At 28.4% G+C, this 18,784-nt stretch overlaps 6 protein-coding genes and 1 non-coding gene across 8 annotated transcripts; 2 read left to right on the top strand and 5 right to left on the bottom strand.

The window, feature by feature from the left end:
• Positions 1-577: 577 nt before the first annotated feature.
• Bm14725 (Uncharacterized protein) lies at positions 578-1,528 on the bottom strand (the record flags this gene model as incomplete). The annotated part of the gene is made up of 3 exons (XM_043079173.1): positions 578-580; positions 1,014-1,139; positions 1,379-1,528. 3 exons carry the CDS (start codon positions 1,526-1,528, stop codon positions 578-580), a joined length of 279 nt encoding a protein of 92 aa, XP_042935107.1.
• A 1,016-nt stretch (positions 1,529-2,544) lies between these two features.
• Positions 2,545-4,474, bottom strand: Bm11074 (cutical collagen 6, putative; the record flags this gene model as incomplete). The annotated part of the gene is made up of 9 exons (XM_043079174.1): positions 2,545-2,600; positions 2,776-2,842; positions 2,937-3,071; positions 3,225-3,310; positions 3,372-3,531; positions 3,712-3,858; positions 3,958-4,113; positions 4,182-4,320; positions 4,455-4,474. The coding sequence occupies 9 exons, from the start codon at positions 4,472-4,474 to the stop codon at positions 2,545-2,547; spliced, it is 966 nt and encodes a 321-aa protein (XP_042935108.1).
• Positions 3,938-4,021, bottom strand: Bma-mir-5853. The gene has a single exon (XR_006228165.1). It is a non-coding gene; the product is annotated as a pre-microRNA Bma-mir-5853 (primary transcript).
• A 2,703-nt stretch (positions 4,475-7,177) lies between the features above and the next one.
• Positions 7,178-9,375, top strand: Bma-vab-23 (uncharacterized protein; the record flags this gene model as incomplete). Its single annotated transcript, XM_043079175.1, has 5 exons — positions 7,178-7,242; positions 7,801-7,960; positions 8,361-8,551; positions 8,776-9,007; positions 9,262-9,375. 5 exons carry the CDS (start codon positions 7,178-7,180, stop codon positions 9,373-9,375), a joined length of 762 nt encoding a protein of 253 aa, XP_042935109.1.
• A 474-nt stretch (positions 9,376-9,849) lies between these two features.
• Positions 9,850-10,243, bottom strand: Bm11075 (Uncharacterized protein; the record flags this gene model as incomplete). Its single annotated transcript, XM_043079176.1, has 2 exons — positions 9,850-10,095; positions 10,205-10,243. The coding sequence occupies 2 exons, from the start codon at positions 10,241-10,243 to the stop codon at positions 9,850-9,852; spliced, it is 285 nt and encodes a 94-aa protein (XP_042935110.1).
• A 493-nt stretch (positions 10,244-10,736) lies between these two features.
• On the top strand, positions 10,737-13,029 carry Bm7591 (Uncharacterized protein; the record flags this gene model as incomplete). The annotated part of the gene is made up of 5 exons (XM_001896588.2): positions 10,737-10,786; positions 11,166-11,325; positions 11,727-11,917; positions 12,178-12,397; positions 12,922-13,029. The coding sequence occupies 5 exons, from the start codon at positions 10,737-10,739 to the stop codon at positions 13,027-13,029; spliced, it is 729 nt and encodes a 242-aa protein (XP_001896623.2).
• Positions 13,030-13,730: 701 nt separating this feature from the next.
• Bm11076 (Uncharacterized protein) lies at positions 13,731-17,080 on the bottom strand (the record flags this gene model as incomplete). Of its 2 annotated transcripts, none has more annotated exons than XM_043079177.1 (7): positions 13,731-13,787; positions 14,107-14,211; positions 14,421-14,483; positions 14,774-14,989; positions 15,501-15,701; positions 16,323-16,415; positions 16,928-17,080. In XM_043079177.1, 7 exons carry the CDS (start codon positions 17,078-17,080, stop codon positions 13,731-13,733), a joined length of 888 nt encoding a protein of 295 aa, XP_042935111.1. The 2 variants fall into 2 exon arrangements, with proteins under 2 accessions (XP_042935111.1, XP_001896624.2); XM_001896589.2 differs by having other exon boundaries at positions 16,191-16,415.
• Positions 17,081-18,784: the final 1,704 nt, after the last annotated feature.

An 18,784-nucleotide genomic window follows, 5' to 3' on the forward strand; every position in this document is an offset into this window, starting at 1 on the left:
CTAAAAACATCAATGAGAAAGATTAGCTAAAAGCTGAAGCTCTAGCTAAATGATAATGTATCGTAGTAGGATAAATTTGATTTGATGGAAATATTAATAATCTAAAAGGTAGACAAGCTTAATATTCGATAACATACCGACAACATTAAAAGTGTTACCTTGACGATATCCCGGACAACTGCGACAATATGCCAATATATTGACAATCGATTATATATAATGCTGTATTTGAAAGAATTATTTGCTAACGAAGGAATAGCAAATTGCCAAATTGCCGGTAATTCTTGTAACACAGCAAAGATTACACCGAGAGAAAATTGGTTGGTAAAAGATAGAGGATAATAAAGCATAAACGTTAACGTTATTTTCACAAAAACATTATTGCACAGAAATGCAATTCATTCTTTATTTGAGTATTCAACAAATTTTAACAAAGTAAAGTAAAATCATTTTTTGGGAATTTTTTAAAGGTTTTTTTTTAAAACTATTTTTCAGCTTCATTGCATTTTTCATCACTGTGCAAATGTTTGCTGTTGGAATGTAATGATTGCAGATGGCGCAATTTGCTTGTGTTTACTCACTGGAAAATATTTTGAATTATAGTAACTTCTCTTCCTTTTAAATGGCTCAATAGACCAAAGTCATTCATGATATATTGTACAGATAGTAGTGGTAGTAATAAGTTGGCAGTGATACTAACTTCTGTGACAAGAAAAAAAGTGAAAAACAGATTATGGAAAATAAAAAATCATAGAAAGAATATGAATAAATATATAACAAGCAAAGATGTATAAAACTGACTTGTAAACAACTTTACTCTTATCAGTATTTCTACTTGCAGTCAAATATTAAGGCTAAGGTGTCACCGACATTTAATAAAGTCCTAGGCTTAAGCTTAACATTTAACATTCAATTGCAAAAGAATTATTAAAAAGTAATGGAATAATTGCTTTTATTAATGATTCATTCTTTTTTTTTTTTTTCAGTTAAATTTTGAAATTTTGAAATGTTACTTTTTGTTTCGCTTTGCCGCTATTACCATCAAAACCATTCATTTTGCTAAATGATGGAGAATTTTTTGATGGTATTACCATTGGACGATAATTTAATGGAACATCAATATAATGACGACTTCTAATCTAAAAGTTTCACTGCCCAATTATAATAAATTTAAGCTATTATCCACTTATAAAAGTTTATTATTTTAGCCCAATATGAATTTAGATTAAATTATTAATTTAAATTTATAATTCATAACTGTATATACTACAAAATTTAGTTTTAGTATCATAAAATGATATAAAAGCGACAACATTTCGGTGTTTAACTCCTATAAGTCTAAATTAATAATTTAATTTATGTTTAATAAGATACCTACAGCTTTGCACATATAAACGATGACAAGCATTGCCAGCATTATACCAATAGTAGCACCGATTAAGATGAAAATAAAAATATCAGTGAAACTCATATCAGCAATCTGAGCACTTAATGTATCAAGCGATGCCTTCAAAAACACTTCATTCATTGATTGCAAGGAATATAATGCATAGAAAGAAAAAACTTTTTAGAAGCTAAAGAAATACTAAATGCTGCAAAAAAATTTTCTTACATAATAGTTGCGTGAAAACTAAAGTAACTAAGTAAATAAGTAAGTAATTAGCCAATTATCAAACCATCAGAAAATATCTATGCATATATATATATATGTGTGTGTGTATGAAAGTGTTTAACAAAATTGAATATATTTAATGAAATTTATGCAAAAATTTGAGCAGTTTAAAATGAATAAGAAAATATAAATGAATTTCAGTTCATCAAATACTGTTTATTCATTAGATTTGCTAAAAAGTTTTTATGCAAAGTAAACAATATCAATTGCCTATCTCAGCAAGCAAACTACTAATATCCACTGCTAATAAATTTACAAATACCAACCATAAAAAAAAATGCTTCAATATGTATTTACATGTACATACATACATATATGCAAACAACCACTTCCAAATATTAGCAAACACAGAAATGATATTATCATTAAATTATCTTAAATTTTCTGGAAGAATTTATCATAATTTTAGTTTAATTTTGAAGCACTGAATATTTAGCATATATTAGTTACAATTTACAATAAATTTATTCATATTACAGTAAGTGTGAAATTATTTTAATGCATAGTTGAATAGTTCCTACCTTTTACTTTAAAATAGAAGAATGTAAGGAATATGTAAATTTTACTCCTATCAATGTTTAACTTGTCTTCAAGAAATTTGTAAGATTTTAGTGAGAAAGACATGTTCCATAATATTTAATATATAACAAAAAATTGGCTGATGTCTTATTCCAAAGAAATTTATTATTATCATCTTGAGATCAATTAGGTTAATTTGTATCGAACTTTTGCTAATTTGATATCATTAAATATAAATTTAAAAAGTGAGTACGTTTTATTTTACTGCACATAAATAATTTTTTATGCAAAACTAAAATATCAAATATAAAACAGCACCATTCTAACTAGAAGTTTCGTTGTCATATCCTATGTCAATAGCCAGGTGCAGTTCGCGGTGGTGGACAATGACCGCAACCACCATCGATACCTAAATTAGGGAGTAAAGGAAAATATAAAAATCTGTCTTTTAAAATCTTCAGAATTTCTAATTATTTAAGATTTTAGAAATTTAGTGCTCCAGAACTGACTAATAAAGAATGCTTTATTTCCTGAGAGAATTGCAACCCAATTTTTTAAATAGTTATCTAAATTAATTTCCAAACCATGTAAGCCGTTCGGTCCTGGCAATCCTCGTGGTCCTTTTTTTCCACTTTTGCCTTTTCTTCCCTTCTGAAACATATATCCGGTATGATTTTGAAGAATGTAGCCAAAGAATAAATAATGAATTTCGAATAGCAATCTGCAAAAGTCCCAAATAACTTACCTCGCCTGGTGGTCCTTGAGGTCCAGGAATAGTCTGTCCACGATCCCCTTTTGCTCCTTTCATACCAGGTTGTCCGATTGGTCCTGGAGCTCCTGGAATACCAGCAGGTCCTTTTATTTTAATAAGTTTTCCATCCTGAAATGTGATAAGATTACTGGAAAATTTTATATTGGATTGGAAAATATTGCATAAATCATTAGTGCTAACCAACTATCATTTGGACCGAACTCAATTTTTAACCAGTAATATATAATGAAGTCAATTACAAACATACAGAATATAACTTACTTCTCCTTTTTTGCCCTTAGACCCGACTGGACCGGTTTTTCCCATTGAACCGGGTTGCCCAATCATGCCACGAGTTCCTTTTTTCCCTGAAAAGTATTTTTTAGTAAATGTCAGTCGGCACCATCCATTGCTTTAATTCTTACTTACCATCATGACCTGGTTCTCCCGTTTCACCACGCGGTCCTGGTGGTCCCTTATTACCCGGTTGTCCTGGTGGTCCAGGTGGACCAGGCAAACAAATTATGCAAGGTTCCGTTTTCAAACCATCATACGGCATTACGTTACCACTTCTTCCAGAATTTCCATGCTATCAAGAAAAGATGTTAAAATCTAAACAAAAGATGAAATTAGAATATTTTCAAATAATCTCCAATTATCATAACATTTTGAAGGAAATGAAACTTAAGAAATTTTTTTTTGAAATTCAAAAAAAAAGGCTTTAACAATACTAGGTTTATCAATTTATTGATCCTAAAATAATAGCTACCTTTCCGGGTTGTCCATCCCTACCATCCTTGCCATCATTCCCCGGTGGTCCTGGTGGCCCAGGTGGTCCATGTTGACACATGCAACGCATCATATGTATTACCACCTCTTTATCCGGCTGTGATGGTGATGGCGGTTCAAAAACGGGCTATAATTTTTAATTTCAATTAAGTTTAGGAATCTTTCAAAAACTTCCACAATTCAACTTGATATTCTACTTTTCTTTTCATAAACACGAAAATGGAACCGCTGCTGCAGGTGCACCATAAGCGCCATTTCCACCTGCATCACCAATACCATCATCTCGCCATTGTCCAAATAACCAACCACGTTTCTCACGTCTTCTCGTTTGACGTTGATCCCGAAGAGCGTATATTTCGGACCACATATCTTGAGAACTCATCTAAAAAAAATGCATTTCCATGGCGCAAACTTTCTAAAATCAATAAACTGTACAGCAAATTATCTTACTTTACAAAATTCTGTTCCATCCAGAATTTTCGAATGCAAATGATGAGCATAGCTGTAGAGTAATGGCACAGTCAAGATTGCTAATGAGACGGAGAATATTGATAATGTTACTGCAGCAATTGCTATATGTCGAAATTGCCTTTAAAAAAATGTACATATATAATGAAAAATTAAATTTTGATAGAATCTATTCAATCTAATATTTTTAAAATTATTTACGAAATGTAATGTTTGTGTAATTTAGATTACAGATTTGTATACCGAAGAAGGTACCTGTGTACATCCAATTCCATCTTTGAAAACAAATTTCTGATTATAAACTAACAATTGATAACAGCAATCCTTTAAATAGGGTACACTTTGGGAAATTTGAAGATTGCAATGAATATATTTGTCATAAATCGGGGCAGAGAAATATATAAAATTAACGGTAAAATGGCATTGCTATTTAATAACATCCAATTATAACATATAGAGATTCAGGATGATCTTATCAGTGAGTGACCTAAATTTTTAAATGACATTTTAAAAATTTATGATATGTGTGAAATTTGATAAATGATATAATAGAATAGTTATGTTCAAGAAGATGAAAAGAACATATGACCTCTCCGTTCATCTGTTTCATTCATTCATTCAGCTCTTTATCCTGAAAATTATGAGACTGTTCTAAAATCAAAGCAAAGAAAAGAAAATGGAAAAGAACGAAAATATGAAAGATTTGGATGTTATATTACTTTTCATATTGATTCCAATTTCAGAACTTTTTTTTCCTTTTAAAACGAATTTTAAAAAGGATTTTTTTCCATAAATTTTATTGTATTATTTGTGGAAAAATTTTTGTATAATTTTTTTTCCAGTCAGTGACTTTTTCTTTTGTTATTAAATCTTCACCGATTTATAGAAGAAAATTTTTCAGCTTTCGAAATATGTTTACAAAATAGCTGTGAAACCAGCTATCAATAAATTTTGAAAACTTTTTTTGGGATATAGGTAGTGGTGTTAAATTTTGATATTTTATATAATTATCAATATTATTCAAAAGACTTTTAGATGATTCTATATATGAGGTGATAACAGTGATTGATAATACTCAATTCGTTATCATTTCGATCATGATATAAGCACAACGAAAGAATTTGTAAAAATTTTTTGAGAAATCAGTGTGAAATAAAATGAAATTCAAGGACATTCCAATCTGTAGCATTCGTTTCAACTTCAAATAACAGCAACGACAATAATAATAACGGTAATAATATCAACGACAACAATAACAACGATAACAACAACGATAGCATAAACAATAAATAATATTAAGCAATTCTGTATCGATCTTACAAAAAATATAAAAAAGACTCTCTGATTGTTGTGATGCGACAGATGTATGTACCTCTTTCTCTTCTTTGATGTGCAAAATATGCCGCTGAAGCACCAATGCCTTCCTTCTCTTTTCATATTTTATTTGAATGACATGACTTTTGTTTAAAAATTTAAGTGTATTTTTACTTTTGAATATTAAAATTTAACCTTAGCAAGTAATTTCAGTCATTGCTACAGTTTAGTCATTTACTGCATAAATGGTACAAATTTATAAATTACGCTAATGAATGCCATCGAAGTTTTTAGCAAATGATAACGATGAAGCATACCTGAAACATTTGCTTGTGCTAAAATCATTTCAATTAGTTATTTTAATCTATTCAGTCGATAATATCATCTAAAGAAATTTTATTGCAAATATAATTTTTTTGTTTTTTTTTTTTTTTTTTACTTTTGATAATTCTAATTTAATTTCTATAAAATAATTTAATTTCTTATATATTTCATTTCAGTTAGTAGTGAGATAAAGATGTAAAGATGTAAGGATAAGTAAGGATAATTGAAATGATGTCGCGCAATTCAGGGTCAATTGGATTATGCAGATAATCCCTCATCATCATGAGAATCATAACGTTGCCTAATATATTCCATTCATACCCCTTAGTAGCTACCGGTATGAAAAGCTACCGGTATCTTCATTCAGGTAGCTCTTGCTATCGAGTATCTCATCATCCAGGTAACAACTCCTCGTATCGGTTACTTGTTTTTCAGTAATCGTACTTTTCAATAAATCAAAAAATTTATTCTAGTCGAGTTTTGCTTATTTAATGTATTTGTTTCTTCCACGTGATTTTGATATTTCTTGGCTTATTGCAATTGGTTCTCGTTATTTATTTATTTATTTATCAAGGTAACTCCTCGTACCGAACCTACCATCACCACACCACGACCACCACCACCACCATCACCATGCTATCAATCGATATCATCATAAAATGATAGATGGATGACACATTTGGTGATGGTATTAGTAGTAGGGGAGGAGAAGGAAGGAAAGGGTAGAAGCAGCGTCTTTTCGAGCTCCTTTTTTTCCTCCTCTTTCATCCGATATGTCAATGATGATCGCTTACACTCTGTCTGCTCATACCAATTCATTCTAATTTAATGCATTCATTCTAAACCTCACAATGGCCATATATCGTTAAATTTACGACTCTGTTTTTGGTTTAGTTAAGATTGGGCGGGGGAAAGGGGTACAGGAATTGAGGTCGATGGGTAAGCCAATGACCTCACTGCTTTCTAAACTTGGAATCAATGTCAACCCTCTGTCATCTTATGTCTCTCTTTTCATCTTGATTATTTATTTATACAATATTTTGTAGATTTTGTCATTACGGTTTCCTTTAGAAACGAATTGAATTCGGCTTATTCCTTTCCCTTCTAATTATCATAACATGTAATCAGTTACCTAAAGTAGAAGTAAATTACAATCAATTTCTAAATGTTTTTTTTTTTTTTTAAAATCTCGTAGGGATTTACAAATTTTGTTCTATAAATTTGTACGAAATAATTTCAACAATAATCAGCTAGCTATTGGCAATATTTTTATTCAATTGAAACACTTAGAAAGCAGTTTATAACGGAAATTTACGAAATACACTAATCATTTTTGAACAATGCGATCACCACCAATCGATCTGAATACACTCTCGACGGAATTGCATAAAATTGCACAAGCCAAGTAAGTTACCTTCGATACATTTTGAATAGTGATTGTTATAAACTTAAATATTGAAAGTTTGAAGAAGTAACAACAGACAGTAATTGATATGAAAAGATATGATAGTCATAAAATCCGGAATTGATTTCCATAGCTATAAATCACGATAATAATAGTTCCTTCTGTCCCTAGTTGCTAATAGGGGCGGTTTGATAATTTGATAGCAATTAGCTACCTAAATATAAGCTTCCTTTACTAATAATCATTGATCATCGTAAAGATAACGGTTTTTGATCGAATGACTAATCTTTTCGTTTCAGCTTATCTCTCCATGTTATCATTTTTGTATAATAAACAAAAAATTACTTTGAAATATTTTGTAAAAATAATTGTCAATGTTTAGGCAAAGTGTAATCACTAATTATTGTAACGATTATAATAATGCTATGGTTATACAGATAAGCAGTCAGAATTATGAGATCAAGGCATGATAAACTGATAGATGACACCGATAAGGATACTATTATGGTCACAATTGCACTGATAAGCTTTATGATAATTATAATCATGCTAGTTCAGGACGAAATTGGAAGATTTCACGGTGAAGCGCAACGAACTATTAGCTGAATTAGCCGATTTTCAGCAGTCTAAAAAATTTATCGAAGAGACACAAAAAACGATCAGTGATTTAAATGAAGAAAAGGATGCCCATAGCGAAATTATCCAACAAATTAATATGGTTGATTTATTTTAATGGATGTCGATATCTTACTTTTTATATAGTAGTATAAGATTTATAAGATTACAGGTACTTGTAAAATTAGGCACCAATAGTCGATCACTTCTTAATCAATCGAGATCGAGAAATAGAGATCGAGGAAAAGGGAATAAGTAATAGTTGTAATGAATCTTCACGAGTTATCAGAATACCAGAAGAGTACAGATATTCATTATCCAAGATAATAACCACTAATTCTCTAGTGATCACCTTTTTTTTTTAAAAAAAAAATCATATCTTTGCTGATTTGGAAGAGATATTCATTGACAGTGACGTTCCTTAAAGATCCACTTATATTTTTAAAAAATATTAAAAAAGAAAATAAAATTTGAATGACATAATTTTAGAAATTTATATTTAGGATAAACAAGAGTTGGAAAAAATTATGAATTCAGCTAAGCAAGAAAAGCGACAAATGGAGGAAAGTATTAGTCAGAAGTATGAGGAGATATTTCGATTGCTGGAACAGACGAATGAGTTATCGCGGGAAAGTGGCATTAGTGAAGAAGATCTCATTTCACCATCAATTATACCACCGAATAAAATCGCTCCGTTAGCTTTAGCATAGTTTCATTCATCTGAAAGGTCTTATGGAAAGTTCAAGTAATTAAAATATAAATTTTACTTAGTGTTTGTAATCTTATTTGATATGGTTAGGTTAAATTTCTCAGACGACTTCTTTGTATAATGCAAATTCTCACTCCTAACTCATGTTGCTCAAACTTGTTAAAACAATATTCAATCATCATAAGTGTCAAATAATGTGAATTTTCCAGGAATATTTCACCTGCTGGGTCATTAGCTGCTACAAGTACAGGTATACCACCTCTATTGCGTCATTTTAAGGTGAATTCAGTACCAGCTGTTGTACAGCGTGCCATGTTTAATTTTGATTCCATTCTACTGCAAGCAGCAGCACCAACAATGGGACGACCGCCAACTATGCATCATGCTTTCCCGACTAGTTCATCACTTGCCAAAGTTGACCATCAATCACCGCCCATGAAGGTTGTTTTCACTTAATTAATTTACCACTTAGGTAAAGAGGAAGTGAAAGAACGATGGGAAATTATTATCCAAACCGTTAATAGTTTACTTTTTTAGTAATTAATTTGCTTATCGATAATTTATGTTAGTAATTAAATCTTTGTTCTGCTTTAAACTACTACCTTATAATTTACATTAAAGTTTCTAATGTATGTTAAATGTTGCTACATTGACGCTTATACTACTAAAGTAATACTTTTATTTTTTTTTTTCAGACATGTCAGTCCTGTTTCCAACAAATTCATCGTAATGCTCCTATATGTCCAATGTGTAAAAGTAAAAGTCGATCAAAAAATCCGAAAAAACCGAAGAGAAAGGTGACAGAATAAAATTCATTAGTTGTATTTTTTTTTTTTAATTTATGTATAAAATAAAAAAGATTATAAAATGTTTATTGCTTGATAATATAAACGTACCATTGTAAAATATGTTGTATAAACAAAAAAAAAAAATCTTTCCTCACAGGCACACGAAATAAGTATATAAATATAAGTATTATCAAATATAAATGTTTAAATAACTGACAATTTTCTACAAAAAATTCAAAAGATTTAAAAAAAATCAAAATAAATTGTAATCATTAGTAAATATCAATTATAGATAGTTTTATAAATGTTACATTTATGTAAAAATTATACATGCATTACATACTGATGAGTCATGCATTTAATTATAGCGTCAAATCGTACTAAAAACTAAGCATACGTACGATATACGCTACGTGTACTTTTCTCTCTTCTTTTTCTAATAATTCAATATAATGGTAATAGAATGTAATCAAATGTTTCGTTCCAATGTGTTATTTACATTTTTTCCTTCTTTTGATATTTCACTTTTGCCATTTTCATTCGAACAACTATTTCTTCTTTCATATCAGCACCAAACGGTTCTTCCCACATGCTTTCAACCAATGTATTATCCTTATCATCATCATCATCGTTGTTGTTGTTGTTGTTGTCGTCGTTGTTGTCACTATCGTCATCATCATTATCATCATCATCATCATCATTATCATTATCATCGTCATCGTCATCGTTCAAGCATGTCTGCTACATGACATAAAATCATCTGCATAAAATGCTTCTATCATTCATCCATCCATCCATCCATCCATTCATCTGCATCAATTTATTCGACACATCGCAACAACATTCCTACAATGTGCACTACAACGGTCATCGTTGTCCTCACATTCATTTTATCACACCTATTTCATTTCATTTCATTTCTTTCTTTCTTATTTTTTTCTTTTTGTCTTTTCAAAATTTCAAATTTACGTTCTCATATCCGAATTTTGCTTTAAAACATTTTGCAATTAATTATTTCTCACAATTTGACATATATTTATTGTTTACATGTAAAACTAAAATAATCTCATATTCATTCCTTTTTTTCTTTTTGTAATAATTTAATAATGTAAAGCATTTTAAGAGCACAGTTTTGAAAAACGAAGAAAAAGCAAATAAGATAAACAAACGTACGTGAATAATTTAAGTGATTATTGTAAAGTATGCATGATTCATCATTATATTAACAATTTTCATATTTATCATATGCTTAGTTTTTCTTTTTTTTTAATTTCAAATTGAAATTAAAAATTTTCTTTTCTTTGTTCATCATTAACGACGACAAATATCTGCAGCGTAAAAACGTGTACTGGACATTGTGGAATTGTCATGCTGCATAACTGATGAATCTGACGGTTTTAAGTAAAGAATTATGCAAATTATCAACAGCAAAGTAATGCTTACTTACATTATTATTTATGAAGGATTTATTAGAGAGAGGGAAAGAGAAGAAGAAGAGGGAGAGGTGGAGGGAAAGAGGACACTCTTTTCTCTATTTTAGGATGGTTATAAATATTCTCTTTAGGAAAAGATTGTTGATTCAAGTTTTTGGCATAAGAGAAAATATTGCAACTATTATTGATGTTTGCGTAGCTTTAAATAATGCGAATATTTAAACAAGAAGGCCTAAAATTTAAAATCGCATAATTAATTAGTCAAAGGAATGAATAGATAAGGTAGAATAGTTATTGATAAAGTAATCGGGCAGTAAGTAAAGTAATTGAATTTGTAATAAGAAAAATAGGAAAATAAGTTAACTGATATAATTGCAGTCAAAAAGTAAACGAATTCACTGGAAGATTGCATGAGTTACGTGCTGCACTCAATGAGCTTCGAGAAATTTGCATGTTTATTACTCATTGTGAAAAATTAAGCGCTGAATTAGAAAGTGAACGTCGATCACACGCTGATGAGCTGCGACAGATTAATCAAGTAAGTGTTGAAGGTTTAATTTCAAATTAAAACTTTTACTTTTCTTTTATATGAGTAACAAATAAAATGAATACTGATGGACCTATTCAATCCCTCGAAGTAATTCTTTTCTTCGTTTTGTATCAATGATTGATTACTTTAAAAAAAACAATATATTAAATTCATAAATTTAACCTTTTGAAATTTGCAATAATTTGCGTAAAAATGGTAAACAATCTTTACTGCCGAAATTATCTATCGATGCTTTAATTTGATCATTCGGCCTGGGACTTTAAAAATATTTTAAAAATAAAAAAAAAAGTAATCTTCATACTAGGTAACCGGCATCATTCTCGAATTTTACATAATTTATAGCTCTTAATGTTATATTCTATTTTATGAAGTCGTTAATACCTTTTCAGGATATAAATCATTTGGAAGATACTTTCAAAAGTCTGAAAAATGGAAATGATGCTAAAAAAGATAGTATCGCGCAAAAGTATCGTGAAATTGAGAGAGATTTGAATCGTACTAATGAAATTTTATGCGAAAGCGGTATTTCCGAAACAGATTTGCTAACAAATGAAATACTTTTTCCATCACAATTTGATGAGTACGAAATATAAATTTTTGTATGCAATAAATATAATATTATGCATTTGGCTGACTTTTTTTTTTTTGAAAAATTTTAAATTCTAGGACGGATTATAGAATATGATTTGCTAGAGAATAAATTGTTATGGATGTCTTAACTTCTCACATTCTAACTAGTTATTATGAAAACTCTAAATTTTAAAATTTTCTTAACTGATATTGACTTAAAATTGTAATTTCTTAGTTTTGCTTACCAAAATTTCATAAATTGCTCTTCAGAGTGATCGATAACAACACTACAAATCATTTGGCCTTAACAACACCGCTTGTTCTGAATCAGTTATCGCATCTTTCATTCCTAGAGATGCTAAATCGTCATCGAAATCATATTTTGGAAGCTTCCGATCGACTTTTGTGTACATCCGGTGGTGGAACAACTACAGTTACACCTTCTATAACTGGCATTATGTCAGCTATAAGTGAATCAGCTAAGATGAAAGTAATATTTGCTTGTTATTAGCTGCTCCAAAATATCATTTAAATAATTTTGAAAAAAAAGCAGTTGAAGAAATAAAGTTTTATTAAACGATCATTCAATGCAATTATTAGAATCGAAAAAGCGATCAATGATTCAGTGACACAATAGTTTATCAATGATCAATGATAAAAAGAAATTAGATTCAGCTTTTGTGAAAATATATCATTTCAGCATTGCTTCAAAAAGAAAAATGTCAACTTCAATTTTTTGAGAATAGTTTTTTTTATCAATTTATGAATAGCTACAATTGATATCATTTCTTTGCTTCTCAACTTTTAAAAAGAATTTTTTTGAAACATTGACATTTCATTTAAGGAGATTTGAAATTTGTTCAATTTTTTTAGTAGATTACTTAGTGATGGATTTATTTGCGAAATGAAATATCAGTGTTTCAAAAAATGATGTATTCTTTATAACGCATACAATAATCCAATTTATTCCTTCATTTCATTTTTCTTATTCCGGAAATGGTTGGACAATTGCAGAAGTGTCAGTCCTGTGAACAACTCATACATCGAAATGCGCCTATATGTCCACGTTGTAAGGCGAAAAGTCGATCGAAATATTCAAAAAGATTGCGAAAATTTGAGTAGAAAGATTAAAATATTATTGTTAGTGTTAAACATTGCTTGCTTTTTTCTAATATTCAATTATTATTTCATTTTTCACATACATTAATTTTTCATCTCACCTGGCTTATTTCTAAATGTAAATATGTTAAATGGAAATGAAAAAGCGATAAAAAGAAATACGAAAAACAGTAGAAAAGCGGTATTTTAATTAAGAGATTTTCAGAACTGATAATAATTTACATTGTGCAGTAGGACAAATGGAACCAATTCTCGAAATGATTAGTTACTGTGTATGAAAGCTACCTGTTATCTTGAGTCAATTTATGATAGGTAACAGAATTTGAAATAGCGAAGTAAGCAAGCTTTGATAAAGTTACATGTCACTGATCTAAATTTGATGCTTAATTCTAAATGGTGCCTAGATGAAATACAATTTCCAATTATTCTCATGAATCTCGCACTTTTCTTTTCTTTTTTTTTTTTTCAAAATAAATTTTATTTTATCTCCTTTCCTTAGCTAACCAAATATATTATTTATTGATTTTTCACGTTTTGAATTCAAAAGAATGGAAATTTTTGTTTCATATTTCTTTTCTCATTGGATATATCTTATTTGATAATAAAAATAAATCATATAAATTTGCAATTACATGAACTTTTGCAGTGACAATAAAATTTTCTGAAATGAAATCAAATTTAGCATCCAAAAGACTAGCAAACTATCATTTATTATCGTTGCTGTTCTTTGTTGATGTTTGATTTCGATTCGGTACCACTGACTAATAATAAAGCATATAGATAGGAGTATTAGAGATAGATAGAAACATATATGATAAGTGTATGTGATAAGTGATTCAGTAAATGATTATCACATAATGCCAAATTGAAAGTTTAACGAGAACAGAAAGTGAAATATAATTGTTTTAAGAGAGAGAGAGAATGTATCCTATATTTCACATGTATTTGTATAAGTATAAATGACATTCTTTATTTTAGAATTGTATACTATCTCTAATATTATTAATCTTATAATCAGTCTAATTAAATCATTTTGCTATGTAATAAGCAAGATTAATCCTACTGAAATATAGGTGATACCTTAACAAAGGCAACAAGGTAAGAGTATGCAGACGAGAGATAGTCATAACTTGGCGATCGAGCAGTTGTCGCATCCGAAGATTGTGCATAGCATATCGAAGCACTCTTGAAAAATTACACTAATTCAATGAAATTTATTGGAATTAAATTCAAAAAATAAACACCTAAAATGAATTATGAACAGGTAAAGTCTGAATAGGTATGCTTGTAACTTACGTACATATTGAATTACATATAAGTAACATATTGATTTTAAGAAGAAATTTACTTACTTTTAAAGACTTTAAATTTTATATAAAATTTTTAAAACATACTCTGCTCTCCATAGATTGCATTGAAAGATCTTTTGATGGCAGATTATCATTTATATCTTCTGTCTGCAACATTTGCTATTAGTTGAAATATCAAATTGAAATTGTTAGATTTGAAAAATGAAATAAATAAATTGAATTTCGTTCGGATAATTATTCTAGCTACTTTGAAAATTAACTATTATTTTAATCTTTTTGCTCTCATTGAGTTTACTTGGAAAGAAATTTAAATTAAACAAATGATTCTAATAAACTTTGCCAGAATCCTCCCTATTTCAATTTACTACCAATTGTTGGTTTTCTTTAAAAAAAAAAACGTAATTGGATGATTTGCATAAATTTTCAAAATATCATACTCGTAAAAGGTCATCAAAACGCCAACGTCTATTTTTGATGTGAAATGGTGTTAATGCATTTTGTTGAAAACGACCAGCTTCAATATGTAAGTCTTGATAGATCGGTGCTAGTTCCACGTGTAATCTAGGGAACATATCACGTCGTGATAACCTCAACGTCAACTCGATGTCATCTCGAGGACTTGCGAAAAAATTCTCCACCACTTCATCTATGCACTATAATTCATAATAAATTGCAACAAAAAAATCATTTTTAAAAAGAGAAAAAAGAATGATATAATTAAAAAGCAAATAATTTAGCTCTGTAAATTAGAGGTAAGTAATATAATAGTTGAGTTCTAGTATTATCCAATGGTCAACTGTTGGTCAAAGGAACTTATGCTTTCGCTATCAATGATGATGCTTGTTAGCAATGAGAAAACAAATTCGGATTCAAATTTGAATAAGGCATCTCTGATACTTCTTGAATGATAATCTAAGCTTTTAATTACATTTCATTTTTTAATTTCTTCCTTATTTTTTTAAACAATTCTCAAACATAAAATGAATTATAAATTAACTCAAATAGAAAGAACTTTTGTTTTAAATTCAAATTACTATCAAATCCTAAAAACTTCATTTTTTTTTTATCTTCCTTCAAATACATCATCAGCATATGACATTTTTTTGAAGCACAATAATTTAAGTAATTAATTTCAGGTCTTGTAGAAACTTTGCTCCTTCATACCTTCTTGATGAGAACAGTTTCGTATAGTCCCCATAATGGCGTAACCGGAATCGCTTTCTGTTTTTCGGATGGCACTTCCTGTTCGGTAATCCGACGATCTAATTCACTATCACTGATAACTTGCATCTTAGCTATGCTTGAATCATCTTTCAATAACTGCTCCGTGGCCATTTTATGCAACTGCGTATCGGTATTTTGTATCTGTAAATTAATTTTTCTATTTTAAATGCTAAAATTTTGAACCAATAAGTCCTTAACTCAGCAAAAGTTTTAAATTCCTATTACACATATATAAATTAAACTTAGTTATAATTATCATTATTTAATTAAAACTTTATCGAAGTACTATTGACTGCTTCATATAAAATTTTTTATTTACGTATGAAGTAGATAAGGTAAATGTATTATCTATAATTCTTGGTAGTATATTGAGTATTATATTCATATCTCAGATTATTACTGCTTTTTTTTCTTTGAACTTTTTATTAAACTGCTAAGTGATTAGCAGTGTTCAGTATGCAATGTTTGAGGTAATTTGGGTTAGCTTATTCGTATTATATTATTATTTCTTATTATATTATTCTTATTCGTATCATTAGAAACATTTCACATTTTACTTATTTACGGTCTGTTTACGGTAATTTTGTGATGAATAAATTTTTTTTTTTTTTTTTCCTGAATGGATCTTACATATTTGCTATTAATCTTAGCTTTTTCCAATGATTCATCATTCATTGAGTTGATGGAATCGTAGGAAATTGTCCCAGAACTTTGTGAGTATGTGCCAATTAGATCAGCATCATAAGTTTGCACATCGTTTACCTTCGTTATCACTGCAGTATTGTTGATCTCTTTTTCTGATTTCTTCTCTTTCGTTGACATTTTCTCTGATATTTTTGCTTCTGTTCCTTTTTCCTGTAAAACATTTGAAAATGTATAAATAATGCATAAGTATATGAATCATTTCAATTTATAAATCTAAAATTAATAATAAAATTACTTTCCTAATAGTGCTTTTAGTTAGCCTTGAAATTATTGCATAGAAAGAAGATTTTACAATATGCAAATATGATTCTAAAAATTTGTGAATAACTCAATTGGCAATAATTTTATTAAAAAAAAAAAAAAAAAACTTTGCTAATTATCTAAAATCTTTTATGGAACATAGACCAAATGCATTAGTAAAAAGTTTTAAATATATTTGAGGAGCAAATATATTTAAAAGTTTATAAATGGATAAACTTCAGTATAGTTTTAAAAATTAAAAGAATTCAAGCTTGAATCAAGCATAGGCCTGCATGCTTTACATCAATATTTTCAACTACAATTAATATCCTAAAATTGATCTTTCAAAAGAGATAATCAATTAACTGCTCCATTAATTCATTAATATTAATTAATAAAAAAAAAAGAAAAAAAAACCTTACGGTATCACTTGAAGATGTTTGAACGGTTGCATTTTCGAAAGATTCCGGTGTAGCATATAATTCCTGTCGCATAGCAGAAGTTAAATTTGCCATTGGTTTCTCAGGTATCAATACCTTGACATCTTTCTTCTTCTTCTTCTTCGATTTAGGCATATAAATGACTTCGTTCTCTTTTTCTGCTCAAAGTGAAAAAAAGATATGTTAATTTTTTTTTTTTTTTGATTAATAAAATCATTTGAAAATGAAATTACTTTGAACAAAAAATATGAAATAATGAAATAAACAAAAAATCAATATTATATGTTTTTATAATTTCATATTCTATGCATGAAGAGATATTTGCATAATTTAGAGGAAAATTTAAGTCAATTTCAACAATTATTCTTTTAGCATATATCATTATACACTGCTTGATAATGCATATTGCAACATAATTTTATTCATTTTTGTTAATGATAATAATGAATGTTAGAAATTATAAATTAAACAAATATGTTATTTCATATTTATTCCAAATTTATTTTTAAAATTTTTTCCACTAATTTGATACTGACATTTGCCTAAGGTGTAATATAAATTATTCATTAGTGCAATGACTGATTTAGATTGTTGCATTAATGTTTTTGAAATTCTCTATAAAATTTATGAAAAAAAAAAAAAAAAAAAAAAAAAAAAAACAGAAATTTGTTAAGATTGTAGCTTTTTTATTTGTTAAATAATAATATTTGGTAAGTTTAGAATTTTTTAAATTAGTGATTGTTTATTATGTATCGTATAATTGTTCTACGCATTGTATTTTTTTTTTTTTTTTTTGTTAGCAGAAAAGAAAAAGTTGAAATGTACCATTGAAAAAGGAACAAAATGATATTTCGATAATTCGAATAGCTTTTAATCTTCACTGAATGTAATAATCGAACATATCCCAGAATAAATATTGAAAAATTTTTAGGAAGAAATATTTTCCACACAATCTTAATACATCGAAGTTTGACAATTAGAGCAAAAATCGTTATCATCATTATCATCACCATCATAATAGTGATAGTAATCGTAATCATCATCATTATCATCATCATCATCATCATCAATTTGTCAATAATTTATCGAAACATCTAAGAGGAATCTAAGAAAATTTTACTACTATAATTCAATAAAAACTTCAGTTTAACATCTTTTCCCATAAACATAACATGATAATTTGAATAAATAATAAATATTTCCTTCATTTTCTCCTTATATAAAGCAATCGTTGTATTCCGGAAAATTTTCCGGAATATCAACATTTTATCACTAATATCTTTCAAAAATTTCAATCAATGATAATATAATTGATACAACTACCAATCGTATACGATATTATCACAGCGAAGATAAATTCATTAACGAATGATACAACTGTTCTCCTTTATAATTAATAAATTACGGTAGGCAGGATAAGAGAGATCAGAGAATGAAAAAGAGTACGAAAGGAAAGAGTTAACTTTTTTTTTTTTCTTCTCTTCTATTTCTTTTCAAAAAAATTTTTCCTTCACTTTCTATTCCTATCTCTCTCATACCTCCCAATAATACATTATCATTAGTTCTTCTTACTATCATATACTAACATCGATAATCTTTCAAACTTTTCTTCTCTTTCCTTCCTTCAATTTATTTCTTTCTAAACTTTTCATTTTCTCTCCACAAAAACAAAAAGAAAAGAAAAAAACAAATATTTTCTCTGTTTCTAAGTTTGATAAAAAAAAGAATAAACAAATTGAAAAGTTATATAATTTATTATTTTTAAATTAAAATTGTCGATAATATGCGAAATTCCCTCAAAAATTTTTACAATTTGCTATTTACTTCACTTTCATCATT

Source organism: Brugia malayi (assembly GCF_000002995.4).
Source record: "Brugia malayi strain FR3 genome assembly, contig: Bm_v4_Chr2_contig_001, whole genome shotgun sequence".
In the NCBI taxonomy this organism is placed as follows: domain Eukaryota; kingdom Metazoa; phylum Nematoda; class Chromadorea; order Rhabditida; family Onchocercidae; genus Brugia; species Brugia malayi.